The sequence below is a fragment of the Ursus maritimus genome, unplaced genomic scaffold (genome assembly GCF_017311325.1).
Source record: "Ursus maritimus isolate PB19 unplaced genomic scaffold, ASM1731132v1 scaffold_17, whole genome shotgun sequence".
NCBI classification, from domain to species: Eukaryota; Metazoa; Chordata; class Mammalia; order Carnivora; family Ursidae; genus Ursus; species Ursus maritimus.
Window position 1 is genome coordinate 34,208,935 of NW_024424119.1, and position 17,637 is coordinate 34,226,571.

The 17,637-nt window shown below is 38.6% G+C and overlaps 1 protein-coding gene across 4 annotated transcripts in view; it reads left to right on the forward strand.

The window, feature by feature from the left end:
- FKTN (fukutin) overlaps window positions 1-17,637 on the forward strand; it is a 77,143-nt gene that overhangs the window by 46,653 nt on the left and 12,853 nt on the right. For 2 of the 4 annotated variants that reach the window (XM_008707910.2, XM_008707920.1), the window contains one exon: window positions 5,034-5,131. In XM_008707910.2, the coding sequence (XP_008706132.1) occupies window positions 5,034-5,131 (98 nt within the window). Of the gene's footprint in view, window positions 1-5,033; window positions 5,252-12,912; window positions 12,966-17,637 lie in introns of those variants that run through there. The other 2 variants (XM_008707918.2, XM_008707922.1) reach the window with 2 other exon arrangements.

The following is a 17,637-nucleotide window of genomic DNA, read 5'->3' on the forward strand; positions in this document are numbered from 1 at the left end:
ACTCTCTCTCAAAATAAATAAATAAAATCTTTAAAAAATATGTGGTCTTTAAGTATGTAAACCAGAAGCTGATGAAATTCTAATGAATATTTAACATGTCCACAATTATGGTGGGAGAGATTCTGAAATACTTTTATTTAAAAAACTGCTGATTCAGGCAAAGAAGAAATCAGTAAAACTATTGAAAATATGAACAAAATCAACAAGCTTGATTTATTGGATATATATAAAGGTCTTTACCCAACAAATGCTGAATATACTTTCTTATCTACTGTATGTAGAACATTTATAAAAGTTGATCATGTACTGTATCATAAAGGCAATCTTAATATACTTCAAAGCATTAATAAAAATCCTCCTGTGTGTGTATGTGTGTATGAGAGAGAGAGAGAGGGAGGGAGGGAGATTCTCTACATTAAGAGATTAAAGGGAGAAAACCTACATGATTATTTCAATAGATGGTATTGTATGACCACAGTGGAATCAAATTATAAACGATTAAAGACATCTTTAAAATGTATGGAAACTTTAAAATGCCCTTCTTAATAACTAATGACTTAAAAAGGAAATAATAGTGGGAATTATAAAATTTGGGGGGCTCAAAGATAAGGTACTACATACTCAAAACTTGTAGAATGCAGTTAAAAGGAGAGAGGTAAACTTGTAGCCTTGAAAACACTTAAGTATGAAAAAGTAGATTAAAAAATTAAGCATTTAACTGAAGAAAGTAAAAGAATAATACAGTCAGCCAAAACAAAGAAAGAAAGTCAAAAGTAAAAAATTAATGAAATAAAAAACAGTATCAAAGATCAACAAATCCTAATGCTGGTTCTTAAAAAAAAAAAAATTAAAAACTAGTAAGCAGATATCTAGCAAGATTGACCAAGAAAAAAAAAGAGTAAAATTAAAGACAGTATTCACTGCTGAAGCCAAAAAGCTTTAGAGTCTATGCTCTTAACTATGTTACACTGACTTTCAAAAGAAAATGCTAGGGACAGCTTTAAATCATTAAATTTGATAATTAGGTATAATGTGAAAATGATAATTTTCTGGGAAGAAATAAATGTCAAAATTAATTCAAGAAGATCTAGATAACCCAATATCATGAAAGAAATTGAATTAATAATCAGAAATTCTCCTTTCTCTTTTTTTTCTCCTACCAAAAGAAAGTTCACAGGAAAGTTTTACCATGCCTTCACAGGAATAGATTATTCCCCATGTCATATCTCCTATGTCGGAAAATTTAAAAAGAAAAAAAAATGCTTTAAGCAATTCATTATATGAGACTGATAGCAAAACTGGACTTGGACAGTGCCAAAAAAAATTTAAAGGGTAAATATGGTATTGTCGAACATGGACGAGACTATCTTAAGCACAATGAATCAAATTTTGTAGTATTTGTGTATTAGTGTAATTTTCAACATTAAAGGATTAAAATATTAAAGGAGAAAACTCCTCCATTATTATTTCAATGGATGACATTAAAAACTTTTGATAAATTTCATAATTAACCAAAAGTGGGGAGTTTGGAATAAAAGGGGTCTGGAATTTCTTTAATTTGATAAAGGGAATATTCTCAAAACCTAGAGTGGGCAATAGTATTTCATGATCAACTTTAGAAGCCTTACCATCAAAATCAGAAAAAAAAAAAAAAAGTGCTTTCCCTGCTTCTATTAAGCAGAATGCTAGAGGGCTTAGGCAGTGGAAAAACACAAGAAAAAAAAAAATTAAGAATTAAAAGCAGAGACAAAATTGGTAATGAGAATAAACCATTTGTGTTGTTTTGCAGGATATTCTTGTTTAAAAACATGGCTCTGCTGTTCCAGCCCCAGAGTTTAATGCAACTTATGTTTAAAAAGGTCAGATTCAGTTGTAATTGATGGTATCTCTGTCTTTTACTTAGCCTAGCTAACTAGTAATAATAAAAGCAGTGTTTTCCATTTAACAATTGTTTATAGGTTGTACAATTAAACTGATGAGATTACTTTATCCAACCACCAGTAAGTAGTTTTACAGATTATAAGGAGGTTTGGAGGGAAAAAAATGAAATAGTCTACTCCAAGTCTTTTTTTTTAAACTCCAACTAACTCTTAATTCTAATTATTCTTTCATGTGAAGATAAAATGAAGTAAACGTGCTATGAAATAGAAAATGTGAATGGAAGAATTTTTGTGTGTGGAAAGGTCCCTTGAGTTTACAAGGGTTGCCTTAGTCTGAATTTAAATCTGTTCACATTTTGGATGCTGTCCCAGAACTCTAAAGTACACACTGCTTAGCCAAACTTAACCTTAGCTCTACAAGCTAAGGTAATGTCGCAGACACATAGTCGTTGTTTACTGGTAACCTGGACAGAGTACAAGGCATGTGGTGTTCTGTTTCACCCCGCCCCCTCTCTGCCTCTCCTCCATCCCATTTTACAATCAGCTTTCACATTTTATGGTTTATCTTTCCTCTTCTCCGAGGAAGCTGGAATATTCTTTTTGCTGATTGAATTGAAAATTATTGGGTGGAAAGAAAAGCACAACGATTTAGGGATGTTTCCCTTTAGGAACAAAAATGAACCTTTGAGTTAAATTGTCTTTGAGTTATTTTTCACGTTGTTTATGTATTTTTGCTGTTTTGGTTTTGTTCATTTGAACATTTCATTGTTTAAAACATTGCTTTTGTAAAATTTGTAGTATTTTCATCCACCCTATCTGTCCTGGACCTGTGATTTTTCTTTCTTTCACTTCTTTGGATAGACTGGAGAGGCTAGTATTTAAGAGAGGAGTTTCCTGGCCTATGTTATGAGATAGGCCATAGTTTCTGCCTCATTTCAACTAGAGTGTGTCAACTTGATAGGCTGGGACAGGTGGACATTCTGCTGACCGGCATCTGATAGGGCAGCGTGGAGGCCCATGATGGATGGCTGTGTCTGATGACAAAATAAGCAATTCCGTGAATATGAGTGTGCAGAATAAAACTGGGACCAGCAGATGGTGGAGCTATGCTGTATCTTGTTTCTTCCTCAGCTATGAGATTTGCTGTGGCCGTCTTTTCGCAGAAGCCAGCTGGGATTGTCTATTAACTGCCAGCACCCATTGGTTTGGGTAGAAGGGACTTGTTGCTTTCTTTAGAATTTGTTCAGCCTCTCATTTTCGTGTATGGCTTTATGTTCATCTGGTGGTAAAACATGATATTTAAAGGCAGAATGTATGAGAACTGACCTTTCCTTGGAGAACATCCCAGCTAGATCCCATTTCCACAATATGATTATGCTTTGACATCTGGCTTTTTCCTGGTTTTTTTTTTTCTTTAGTCCTCTGATATTTTAAATTTCTGTGATCTCTGCTATTGTCACTTCAAATCTCATTACTGAAAGTTCTTTTCATGTTGTGAAGAGAAGAAACCTTTCTCAGAAAACACCAACACAGAATATAGGGCTGTAATATAAGCTTAAATCTAATGAACCAGCTCGTTTTAGCTTTCCTTTTAATATGTTGAATTTAATTTACTGATCTAGAGTACCTTTAAGAAACATGTTTTGGTTTAATTTCTTAAACTTACCTGCTAGTTAAAATAGTTCCGCTATAGATAGAGTAAAATTCATTATAACTAACATTGCCTGAGCTGGTATAGAGTTCTCTAGCATTTGAGATGAAAGAAAGGCAGAAACTACAGGTAGGTTCATGTGAGGGACAGAAGCCTGGCAATGCATCTTGGAGTCATGCTTGCTGTCTATCCTTGGGAAGTCCAGGTTATGAAAGAAAAGAAGATTCACCTCACACATACGCTGCTTATTTTAGTGTTCTGTAGTTAGAGTCTTTCAGTAGCAGTTTGAATTTGATGGGGATTTAATGATGTGTGAACTGTTAAAAATAAGAGAATAAGTTTGTGGCTGAGAACAGAGATTTAAAAAGGGCAGGTGGTAAAATAAAAGGCAGAGCAGGAAGAATGTGGTCTGTATAGCTGTGTTTAAGGGAAGTTTTGTTGAAGTACAGGACATCCAGGCATTAGACCTCTATTCCTGCATCTGAGAAGGGGGCGGGGGTGTGAAGCTTTACTCAAAAAGCCATCTTAGTGCATCCTACCATGCTCACGTATCGTGGGAAATTTTCACTACAGTAGGAGTTAGGAATGAAGTTTGAAAAATACCCTGGCTGACCCTGGGAGTTTCTTCTTTAGCTATCTGAGCTAAGTAGGTTATCAAAAGCCATCTAGGAGCACACTGAACCCCAGGACACAGGACTTAGTAAGACCTGTCCCAAAGGCACACGCATGTATGATGCTGTTGTTGGAGAATGTCCTGTGTCCAGAGTTGATTCAGGTTTTCTGGTCAACTAGAAGAGTTTGTGTCCTTTCTTGCTGCTACATGTGCCTCCCTCTGTGTAGGAAGGATTGCGAGTATTAGAAATGTAGTAAAAAAAGAATATATACATATGAATGAATATATATATATTCATTCACTGGTTTACCTGAGATGTTTAAGGAATGGCCACAGCCAAATCCAAGTCCTTCCCTAGGGTTTTCTGAGCTCTATCATTTTCCTCCATTTTTTGGGCACTTTTTGCTTTGACTTCATTCTCAGACAGGCTCTCCCTGCTAATAGATAACAAAAAGGCTCAGCTTCCATCCCACCTGCTTAGAAACCTCAGCAAAAAGAATGCCTCTTTCTTCTGGTAGTTCCAATGGAAATCCCAAAGCTGACTTTTATTTACCTAATTTGTGTATATTCCTATTCCTGATCCAATCACTGTAATGTACTGGTTAAGCCTGGGTCTTTTTTACCCATCTCTGGGTCCTGGGGGTGGGTCAGCCCCTCCTGAACCATAGGGACAAGAGTAGGGGAGGGAAACAGGGATGCTGGTAATGTTAGAAGAGGAAGGGGATGCTTGACAGTCAGAAACAGTAAAATGTCCACTATATCTGTCCCCAAAGCTATTTATTGGGAGAGGACTTTCCTTCAGCCAAGAGTGCACTAGCAGCTGGGTTCTTTAGATCAAACTTGTACTGTCAAGCCTAACCCCTCCCCCATTGCCTCTGTGTTGCCACAGATACCTGTTTCCCAAGTTTACACTGTGCTGGACCGAGTTTGTAGACATGAAGATTCATGTGCCCTGTGAAACTATTGAATACATTGAAGCCAACTATGGTAAGACCTGGAAGATTCCTGTGAAGACATGGGACTGGAAGCGCTCTCCCCCCAATGTGCAGCCCAATGGAATCTGGCCTATTTCTGAGTGGGATGAGGTTATCCAGTTATACTGAGACAGTAAGTTGAAATGGTAGACTTCCCCTTTTGAAACAAAGGTGGATAACTGTTTAAGAAGATAAATCTCTATTTGTCAAATGTAAGGAGGGGCCAAAGATATGTCAAGTGTGAAGATGGAGAAAGAGTCCTAACCTCTGAGCCATCTGATTTAATTCTCTCATTTTACTTTTATTAAGGAGTCCCCCTGCGCCAGGTACAGTGCTAGTTTAGAGTGGAGAAGCAGAGTTGAGTGACACACATGGCTGTCTCTTTCCCTTCCCTTTGGTAAGCACCTCAATTTTCCTTTGAGGGAAACACCCTTACCTTTGAAGCTCCTATGAAATGTGATGTTCTTTCAAAATGTTAGATAATGGTTGGACTGGATGATAGGTTTATTGGGCAAAGCTAAGGAAGGATATACCAGTAAAAATATTAGCCCGTTCCTGTGATCGGCAGTTAAACTTGTATGTCAGTGCTGCTTTTAAGGTTGTAGAGGCGGAGTTAACACATTTAAGTGATCAGACTTTAGATGGCATCAAGAAAAGATGCTAGCAGATTCATTTTACAAGCAACCCCATGTGAAATTGATTTAGAGTACAGGGCATCGTTCTGTAAGAGAATGAGAGCTTCTTTCTAGCTTTGTCAAAGATATGCAAATTTCCGTGCATTTTTCTATTTTTGTATTTGAAGTGAAAAGGAAGCTTGTGCTTGTGTGATGCTTTAATTTCCAGCCATTGTGAGAATATTTTCACTGACCTCTGTAGCACCTGTTAACAAATCATTCAAGCGAGATCATGCTACCAGACATGATTTTGAAAGGGTTGTGATTTCACAAAACTTACTTTCCTTGTTTCATTCCCAACCATCTGTTAGGTAAAAATATGAGCTATTCATGGACTTTAATATTTCCTGAATTTTTAATCCTTGCACTCCCAATTTTAATGTTAACACTAAAATATTAATAGAAATACCTCTAATTTTTCTAAGTGTACTCTTCTGTGTATTCATTCATCAGTTACAGCTCCTTACCTTTCATTTATGGCCTATAAACCAATTTAAATGCTATGTGAGACTACCTGCCCCTCTCCTGTATACTATATCACATCTCCAAAATGAAGATAAATGACAAATCTGACAAATGCTTTCTGCGTCCTCCCACCCCAGATCATGGTGTTTGTAAAGTTTGTGTCCATTCTCATTGTTCTACCTAGAGTTTCTATCTGTTGCATATTGATGGGACGAGAATGCAGACTTCCTTGCTTTATCAAGTACCACCAATTTAAGAACCCTTCAGTTTTCTTCCCCTCCTCCCCCCAGATATGTTTTTGAGTGGCCTGGGATGACCCTGTCTCCCTCATCTCTTCATGAATCACTTTAGTGATATATTCCAAGTGAGAAGTAAAGGTAGGCACAATAAACACTGCTATCTTTTTCTTTGTCTGGGAAAGGAAGCCAAGTCTTACATTTTATCCAGGCTACGTAGGACAACTTTCTTGACAAAATCCTAGACTTTCGTCTAAAACCAGAGAATCACAGGAGTATCAGAAATGGAAACCAGAGGGTCTGAGGGAATAGGCAGACTGAGTTTTCCTAAAACAAAGTTGGGGAAAGTGACCTGCAACCACCCCACTCTCTATTTTCAAAACACCAAAAACTTTTTTTGTTAAATGATAACCACTGATCTTCCTCTCTTAGGATGAGCTTTCAGTGCGTACTCATTGGATCTTTTCATAACTAACATAATGAGGTTCTCAGGGGCTCTTACAGATTACCAGTAAACTTGTCCCCAAATGACAGGCCATGTAATCAGATTCTCTTTGCTGGAAAATCAGCCCATAGAAATCATATCTGAATTCTAAATAGCTGAACCTAATTTCATTTTTCACGGTTGAAAAAATATCAAGATAATAATAGTGTTCCCGGGCAAAATCTGCTCTGCTTAGTGAGGACCATTTGCTTGTGCTCAGCATCTAGACGTGTATGTAAAAGTGCATACATATTTCTGCCCATTTCAAATTGGGGCTTCCACTGTTTGCCAGGGGGTCCTACCACCACTATTTAGGTTATTTTCTTTTATCTACCCCTGGAGTCCAAGGTCTTGAAGAATCCAAAATCTAAGATGTCTTGGCCCCATTGACAGAGATTCTGTATCCTTCCCTCCACAGCCCACTGGCAGCTAAAATACCTTTCTTGACTACCTTCTGGTTTCACAGGCTTCTGCTCTTGCTTGGTTCTGACCCTAACTTGAGGGAATGAAAGCTTTTCCCCAGACTCTGAAGGCCTGCTTGCTTCTGATACAGATCCAGCCATACTTCATTCTGCGCTTCTTGGCAGTTCTTAACTGTGCTCAGTGTTCAGTGCATCTACCCTCAAACCTCATCAGATCACTTTTCTTTCTTCACCTGAGTATTCCAACAATAATTCTCCTAGTATGGCTACTTTCAGGTCCACTTTGTCTGGCTTACAGGAGAAAACCTCCTATATTACTTGGAAGTTAGGCACCCATGGATATCTCCAGACAGATCCTGAGAGGCAAGACTGATAACCTCTCACTTTACAACCAGGGGGCCACACGGTCCTTCTCTAAGCAGAGGGCACTTGGCCTTCTTCCCTCTGCTGCAGCCACTGACATCTGGCCCCTGGAATAAAACTACAGTACAACTGCAGTTCCTAAAATCAAGCATCCCTAAGAAGCTGGGCAGTGGGATAGCTGGTTTCTTTGATTCCCTAGCTACAAACCCTGAAATATGACCACTAGATGGCAGAATGTCTACCACCATCCTCCCCAAACAAGTTCACTCAAGTGAAAATCATCTTGCTCTTGAGTCTTAAAAGCTATAGGGGTCACATTCATTCTGTCCCTCTTGTTTTATAGCTAAATCAATAAGCAATAGCAGTAATTTGAGAAACACCTGAAGCTAAAACTCAAGAGTGCCATGACTTTTGGCCTAGTTCCTATGTCATTGCGTCACAGCATAGCATCTTTAACTGTGCTTGAGGTGCTTGACAGAGAAGTCATCCTGAACCTTCAGGAGTCAGTTTCAGGGTGTTTCTGCCATTCCCTGCTTAGTATCTTTCTGCTCCAATTGAAAGTCTGAGGTGACAAAGAAATCAAGAAGGAGTATTTCTTTCTTGTCCAAAATACTTAGGCTATCTTCATACCCTTATCCACAAAATGCCGTATCTCCAAAAGGTGAAATAGTTCATGTTTGGAGACATCAGCCTTTGATCATGATACTCTTAACATCCAGGAGTACCTGATTCTCTTAAGAGGTGTCCCATTGCTACTTCACCTCTTCCACTTCCCCCAGGAAACCATTAGCTAAGCACTCATTTCTGAAAAATCTTTCCTCCTTCCCTATTGATACTCTCTGACAGATGCAAGTAGTTGGGAATAAGTTGTACTCATTCCTTTTCTTCTTTGTGACCGCAAACCATTGTATCTAGTCTTAACATGGCTCCAAACTTCAGATGGCACATAGGACAGCAAGGTGTTACATTAAAGAGCAGCGGTTTATAGATTGGGGACCAGAGCTGCATCTGGGAAACACACTTGGAATGAATTCCCACACTCCAGCCTAATACCTCACCCAGTATCACAAGCCTAAGGCTGCAAATGTTTCTAAGTCTCCCCTAAGTTTTACCTTTTGGAAAATGAACAATTCTTTCATCCTTAACATTATAAATCCCCATGGGAAAATTTCTTCAAATACTAGTCAGAGAAAGTGCCACATTCTCAACTTCTAATATATAATTATCATGGAAAAACTCTAGTTCCTGACCAGACGAAAGGATATCTTTGAAGAAGTGTCCCAGCAGCAATTTCTCTTTCCTCCTCTTCTTCCTCTCTCATTAAGACCTGGGCTGTGTCACCTCTGACATTTCACTTGGGGGGAATCAGCATGTTGGTATAAAAAGATCACAAATTTCTGAATTAGGCCTGAGTTTGCATCCCAGGTTCATCATGTGGGGTTTGTGGTAGAGGACCTCTCAGCCTCAACTTCCACATGAGTGAATTAGGGAAATGTGTACTTCCCAGGGTTTTTAGTTAGGGTAAAATGGACCATAAGTGCTTAGCATCAGGCCCAGGATTAAGTAAATACTCAAGAAATATTCCATTTCCTACTTCCAAGCCCCTTTTCTAATTATTCTTCAAATGGGATTAAAAAAACTATGATTCAGAACACAGACCTTGTTCAGGAGGTTGGGTGACTGAATTTGCTTAGGGGAAAAATTGTTTCATTGTATCACGGCATTAAAGGACAAATTGTATGGTTCATGAATTCAGAGACACTACCGAATTGGCTCTTTCTCTAAATAGAATTAGTATTTTCATTTTATTTGGCAAGCTGTTGTCTCATAAGGTCTCCTTATATGATCCCTAATGTTACATAGTTCCTTGGTCCCTCCCTAGATTTGGTACTTGTTCTGCCCTGGACTTCTTCAATATTCTAGCTTTTTCTAGAGGTAAACCGTCATCTCTTTGTTAGTAATTCTCTACCCAGCCAAAATCAGATGTAAGTCATGATTTGCAGAGGGGAAGAACTTGGAATACTTAGTTTCATGTAGCTATCTGTGCTGATGAATGTTTATATCCGTGCTTTAGTAAAGGAGAATTGAAAATACTCATTTCCACCTTCTTCCATCAAATTTGTGGTTTTGTCTCAATTAGGCAAGAATCTACAGGATATGTTTTAAGCTATTTTAAGCTTCTCTGCACAAACTAAAATCTAATTATAGTTTGTAAGTCAAACAGACCAATTCAGTAGTGATACCTTTTCACAGGACCAGTAGGCAGGTCTACATTTTTCTAATGAGAAATCTGTACTTCTGTATTCTCAGAACTTCTAGGTTAGAATGCCCCTTTGGCCATCTCCCAACCCAACCCAATGTAGAGATGATGTAGGAACCCATTAGCCAACCAAGCTGCTGTACACTTACAAGCAGCTCTCACAGTGGGGTTGAAAGGGATTATGAGGAGAATTAGAAGTACTGTATTTTGTTTTATAAAACAACGTACTGTCTCATGCACCATTAAAAAACAATTATAAGATTTTGTAGTTTTTTGATGACTCATTCAGAGCATGGGTTTGTTAAATGAAAATAATATATAGCTATTTGCATGCCCCTTCTACTTCATAACCAGAAAAAGATGTATGTGAGTTTTTTAAACAAAATGATATTTTAAACATGGGTAAATTTCAATGTATGCTTACCAGTTGACTATTTGGTTTTATCTTCAGGTAGAGGGAGTTTGTGGTACTACTGACAATACCTTTAATATTATTATTATGATCAGAAATTATAATATATAATCAGTTTAGGATGACGAATAAAATTTTTTTAATCACTTGAGATGTTTTGTGTTTATTCTTGAAGTTTGCAGTAGATATTACAGCCAGTAGTATTTGTAAGCAATCTGGTAAAATAGTAAATCTTGCCACCAGTACAGTATTTCTAAAACTAAGGTAAAATGAAGTCGTATGGGTGGGCCCTAATCAGATATGACTGGGTCCTTATAAGAAGAGATTTAAGAATACAGACAGGCATAGAGAGAAGACTACATGAAGATTAGGGAGAAGGTGGCCATCTACAAGTCAAGGAGAAAGGCCCTCAGAAGAAACCAGCCCTACCAACACCCTGATCTTGGACTTCTAGCCTACAGAACTGTAAGAAAATAAATGTCTGTCTTCAGCCACCCAGTCTGTGATACTTTATTTTTTTTTTTAAGATTTATTTATTTATTTGAGAGAAAGAGAGCACACTTGCATGCAAGCAGGGGAGGGGCAGAGGGAAAGGAAGAGGATCTCAAGCAGACTCCCTGCTGAGCTCAGAGCCTGACACAGAGCTCCATCTCATGACCCTAAGATCATGACCTGAGCCAAAACCAAGTGTCAGACACTTAACTGACTGAGCCCCCCAGGCACCCCATCTGTGATACTTTATTAGGCAGCCCTTGATTAAAGCAGTAATCAAGACAGTGTAGCATTAGTAAAGAGATAGACACATAGATCACTAGAGCACAATAAAGAACCCAGAAATTGACACACAAATATACTCAATGGATTTTTGATCAAAGAGCAAAAGCAATTCAGTAGAGGCTAGGATAGCCTTTTTAACAACAACAAAAGTAACCTCAACTTGCACTTCATACCTTATACAAAAATGAACCCAAATGTGTCCTGTACTTAAATGTAAGACTATGAAACTTTTAGGGGGAAAAAATGGAAATCTTCATGATCTAGAGTGAGGCTTTCTTAAGACTTGATACCAACCAAAAGCACAATCCAAAAAAGGGAAAATTGATAAGCTGGACTTCACCAAAATTAAAAACTGCAAAAGCCTACAAGAAGAGGATGGAAAGTCAAGCTACAGACTAGGAGGAAATATTTGCAAGCTACGTAGCTGACAAAAGTGTAACATCTAGAATATATAAAGAACTTGACCCTCAACAGCTTAGAAAAATCCATTAGAAAATGAGCAAAAGACATGAATAGACATTTCACTGGAAAAGATCCACAGGTGATAAGCACACCAAAAAGACGTTCAGGACTGTTAACCAAATAGCCAAAAGCAATCCTGAGAAAAAAGAACAAAGCTGGAGGCATCACATTTGCTGATTTCAAGCCATATTCTAGTGCTGTACTAATCAAAACAGTATGGTGCTGGCATAAACACAGACACATAGACCAACGGAACAGAATTTAGAGCCTGGAAAATAAACCCATGCATATTCAGTCAACTAATATTTGATGAGGAAGCCAAGAATACTCAATGGAGGAAATGCAGTCTCTTTAATAAATAGGGCTGGGAAAATTTGGATATTCACATGGAAAAGAATGAAACTAGACTTCTGCCTTCCACCACTCACAAAAATTAACTCAAAATGGATTTAAAAACATACATGTGAGACTTAAAACCATAAAACTCCCTAGCGGAAAATGGGGAAAGAGCTCCTTGACATTGCTCATGTCAGTGATTTTTTGGATATGACACCAGAAGCACCAAAGGCAACAAAAGTGAAAATAAACAAGTGGGCTACATCAAACTAAAAAGCTTCTGCACAACAAGAGAAACAATGAGAGGCAACCTATAGATTGGGAATAAATATCTGCAAATAATATATCTGGTAAGGGGTTAATATCCAAAATACATAAGGAACTCCTACAACTCAATAGCAAAAACAAACAAAAAAAAAAAACCCAAACAATTAAAACTGGGCAAAGGAACTGAATAGACATTTTTCCAAAGGAGATACTCAGGTGGTCAACATGTACATGAAAGGGTGCTCGACATCACTAATCATCAGGGAAATGCAAATCAAAACCTCATACCTGTTAAAATGGCTGTTATTAAAAAGACAAGAGCTGACGAGTGTTGATGAGAATGTGCAGGAAAGGGAACTCTTATTCACTGCTAATGGGAATGTAAATTGATGCAGTCACTAGGAAAACAATGAAGTTTCCTCAAAATATTAAAAATACAGTTATCATATGATCCAGCAATTCCACTTCTGGATATTTATCTGAAGGATATGAAATCATTATCCCAAAGAGATTTCTGCACCCCTTGTACATTGCAGGTTTATTTACAATAACCAAGATACGGAAACAACGTAAGTGTCCATCAGCATATGAAGATAAGAAGCATAAGAAGCATAAGAAGAAGGGTATATACAAAAAATGGAATATTACTTAGCCACAAAAAAGAGGGAAATTCTGCCACTTGTGGCAATGTAAGTAGACCTTGAAGGCGTTATGTTAAAGGAAATATCAGAGAAAAATAACTATGATCTCATTTAATATGTGGAAACTAGAAAAACCAAACTCAGAAACAGATTGGTGGTTGCCAGAGGCAGGGGGTAGGGACTGGGGGATTCGGATGAGGGTGGTCAAAAGGTACAAACTTCCGGTTACGAGACAAATTCTGGGGGTGTAATGTACAGCATGATGAGTATAGTTGACAATATTCTGTTGTATATTTGAAAGTTGCTAAGACAGTTTCATCACAAGAAAACAAATTTTTAGCTATGTGAGGTGATGGATGTTAACTTGTAGTGATCATTTTACCATACATACATATATCAAATAATTATGTCGTACACCTTAAACTTATACAATGTTATAGGGCAATTATGTCTCTATAAAACTGGGGGAAGTGTTGCCATTTTTCTTAATGTCTTTCATAAACACCTCCTGAAATATTACTGAAGCAAATAATAAATCAGTCCTTGCTCAGCTGATAATTAGAAAGCATTTCCTGTGTTGTATGAGAAGTGACTTCCAGGTAGTTCATCCTCTGCCTCAGCTCTGCTTCATCACACTTTGTGTTTGGGGCTCTTATTTTTTTCTTTTGGATGCAAACACACAAAATCTGCTGAATTTCAGTGTATTCCTCTTCCAAAATGTATCATTTTCCAGCAATGCTGTGGAAACGTCCATCTTTACTGAAAGTTACTACTACTTTTATTCCTAACCTAACTTTATACCTCTACTGTTCTTCCCATAAAGAATGTTTCCCTAGGACTCTTCTCCCCGTGCAAAGCTATCTATAAACTGCTGAGCAAAGGTGCTAAATGTAACAGCATTTTCTGAAGGGAGTAAAAGTTATCATCGATAATAGAGAAGTAAAGAGAGAGAGCTATAGTATTGACTATTACTATAACTTTTTAAAAAAGATGTTCAACATTGTTGATCATCAGGGAAATGCAAATTACAACCACAATGAGATATCACTGCACACCTACTAGAATGGCTAAACTTTTAAATAGTGATAACACCAAATACTGTAGTTGTCTCTTTTATGGTTTTCTTTTTGCATGTGTACTGTGCACCATGGTTTGTACTATGATTTTATTAGATAGTGCCCTTCAACATTTTACAAAAAGCCATATAACACTCTTTATAAAACATTGAAAGGAATAATCTTGCCACCATTTTTAGAAGACAGATTTTTAGGTTTTTGTTTTGTTTTTCACCTTTCTTTCCTCCAATTCTTCATTGATTTGCTCTGTAAATTTAATAATCCTCTTTAAAATTTATTTTCTTATTCGTTTGTGTCCTTTTTAGTTGACATTTCCGCAACTTGATTTACCAGCAAAAGCCCTTTAGCAGCTGGTGTGATTATTCTTAGCTTTTGTGAATTTAATTAATTTCATATTTACCACCGGTTTTTTTTTTTCTCACCTAAAACTTTTCAATTCCATCTTTTTCTCTAGTTTCAGTAATTTGGAGCATATTTTCTAGTGAATATTGCAGGAAAGGTAATTGGATGACTACTTTTCTGAATGTTTATTACCACCAAATGTTTTCAGGTCACTTAGAAGATTGATAGTTGCAATGTGTAAGAGTTTATTTTGGAGCCTAAACTGTGCAACCCTCTAATCCGACCAGATTCTGTTTGTCTGACTTCACAGACAAAAGGAAAGCCTTTGCTTTTAGAAAGCTGTCCTCTCCTCATATCATGCCAATTATAGTTTACTCAGAGCCATCTTTCCCCCATATTCTAGTGGAAGACCAGAGACTGTCTATAGCAGTGCTGTCCAGACAGAGCATCCTGTGATGCTGGAAATGATCTCTGTCTGCGCTGTCCAATACAGCAGCCACTAGCCACACTTGACCATCGAGCACTTGAAATGTGGCAAATGTAACCAAGGAACTGAATGTTTAATTTTAATTAAATAGCATCATGTAGCTAGCATAGGGGGTAATGTACATCTAGAGAGTTTGATGGGACCAGCAAGTGCTTTACTGTTGTACAAATTTGGACTCAAATCCAGGGGTGCCACTTCCTAGTTTTGTGATCTTCAACTAGCTATTTAACTTCTGAGTTCCAATTTTTTTATCTAATGGCTAAGATTAATATCTACCTATAAGGGTTATTATAAGAAATACAGGAAATCTACAGCATCTGGTACACTGTTTAGTACATAGGAGATGTTTAACAAATGATAGCTATTGGCAATATTATCCTTACTTGCTTTTATTTCTAGTTTTGGAATAAATCCCATGAACTTATATTTTCTTTATAAACCCAAGTAATAATTTTTCTGTAAGATTAGATACTTAAAAGTTCTCCTGGGTAAAGGGCCCTGTCCTGAGGTCTGGTGATAAGAAATGACCCTGGCCTCAACGGCACACGTGCATGCTCTGTCTTTTGGGAAGACAGGACATGGGATTAAAACAACACTTAACAGAATTGATTCTCAAAGATCAAGCTTAGATAAGGAGACCAAAAGTCCCAGACCTGAGCACCCAAGTCTAGAAAAATCTCCAGGAAGGAGGGCAAGTGGGCAAGGAGCAGATTGGGGGCAAGGGACTGAATATCCTGCTACGAAGTTTAGAGGATAAGAGAAAGTGTAGAAAGGTTACTTGAATAAAAACATGATATCTTTAATGAACACTCCTGGCTAGATTACTGCTCAAAGGTACTGTGTTGAGGGCTGAAGTTCATTTGTTGACTCCGCAAATAATCGAAACACCCCCAAGTCCAAAGTGGGGATTTGGGAGAATTTAGGCTAAGACTGATCCCAGAAACCCTCTTCTCCATTTTCCCTCTTCTCCATTTCCACCCAGCCAGATTCTGTTGCCTGGGTCAGAGAGCTGAGGCCGGGACTATTCACTGATGAGGTCTGGGCCAGCCTTAATGTCTGTTTGGATCCTAAGGGTGTCGAGTGTAGGAGAAGAGGAGCCAAGCACAGGTTGTATCCTGTTAAAAAACAGTCTGCTTCAGCTACAGTGTGAGTTTCAGAATTGTGTCTGAAACTCTAGCTGGTAATCGACTTATTTCAGGCAACTTGAAAAGAGCTCCACCAGCTAGAAAAGATGGATGTGCTCTTGGGTAGCACAGAAGTGTCTGTATTATGAAAAGCAGACTGTAGCAAGAAATCAAGGTTTCCTCTGTAGGTTTTTTATTGGTTACATTTAAAATAACATCCTCTAATTGTCCTAAGAAGCCCCCAGTGGAGCGTCCTGAAAACACCTGCTGAATTTGAGGAATAAGGGGGTGCCTGCCTCATCCCCTCAGTGGATGTGTTTGGTTTGGGATTTGTCAGTCTGGAGAGCTGAGGGCTCTGGGCGGCTCAGGCCTGGCAGATTTCCCCCACCTGCCTAAAATATAGCCCAGGGGGCGGAGGCCCCTTCCCAGCCCCATCCTGTGCCTCCACTCTCCAGCCCCTGGAGCTGTGGCCTTTATTTCAAGGCTGGTCCCCAGGGGGCTGAATGGAGAATGAGGACAGCTGATAAGCCTGACATTATTGACTTTATGGAGAGTATTCAATGAATTTACTTTCTGCAAGAAGGCTGCACTCTTATCTGCTACCCACAGACCATCCAAATCCCCATCTAGGGGACCCATTTGATGAGTCATGTCTCTTAGACAAAGACCAGAGAATATAAAGAGGAGAAGGGGAGTCACACACCTCCTCTTTCTTTTCTCCAGTACCTGGTTCTGCTCACCCCCACCCCTCTTGCTTTCCCACTGCCCTTGGGGTTATTGGCTAGAAGTAGCACTCTCTGCTCCAGGGCTACAGAGTGAAGGCCAAACCAGCCTGGTCTTGAGAGTTCAGCAGCTGGGCACACCCAGGGCTGTGCGTCCCTCTTGTTGTAACTATGGGAAGAAAAGCCCACTCACTTGAGGCACTTATGTGCCCCGCTTTCTGTTGCAATGGTCAACATTTGCTCTGGACAGTCCTCAACACCAGGTGTCCTGAGGGAAATACATGTGTCTGTGTGTGTGTCTGGGTGTTACCAAGGGGTGCTGGGTCTCGGGAGCTGGAGAGTGGCAATTAATTGTAAGAGAGAGCCTGATGCTCCAGAGAAGCTTTTCTTTCCCCTCTTTGATATCAAGCTCTGGGATCTGTTTGCTTCAAATACTTGAAGGAAATAAATTCTGCTTAGCAGCACAGGACCCAAAGCAACTGGAAGGAGAAAAGTGGGAGCCAGGATGGCTGGGTTGGGCAAATGAAAGGATATTAGAGGCATGTGTTCAGACTCTCCATTTAGCTTTTGGATAGAGTTTTTCTGGCAATAAAAATGAAAACACAACTGCTGATGGAGCAACTATGATTTTTATTAGATGCCTGTTCTCACCGTTTTTAAGCATTGACTCCAAATCATTCACTGAATCTTCACAATAAATCATGAAGCTGAGGTTTCCAATTCACAGCTGAGAAAATTGCGACTGGGAGAGTAGTGTGGGAGCAAGGATTCAAACACCAGTCCATCTGCCTTTGCAGCCATGGGAAAGGCCTGCTCTTAGCTGTTACCCACTTGGCATTGCTTGGTACTTTATCCCACTTTGTTCATAGCACATCCGTGAGTGTTTGTTATTCCCATGTTATAGAAAACAGCCTCAGAGGGGTAAAATATGTTTGTTTGTTTGTTTGTTTGTTTGTTTGTTTTTGGCAA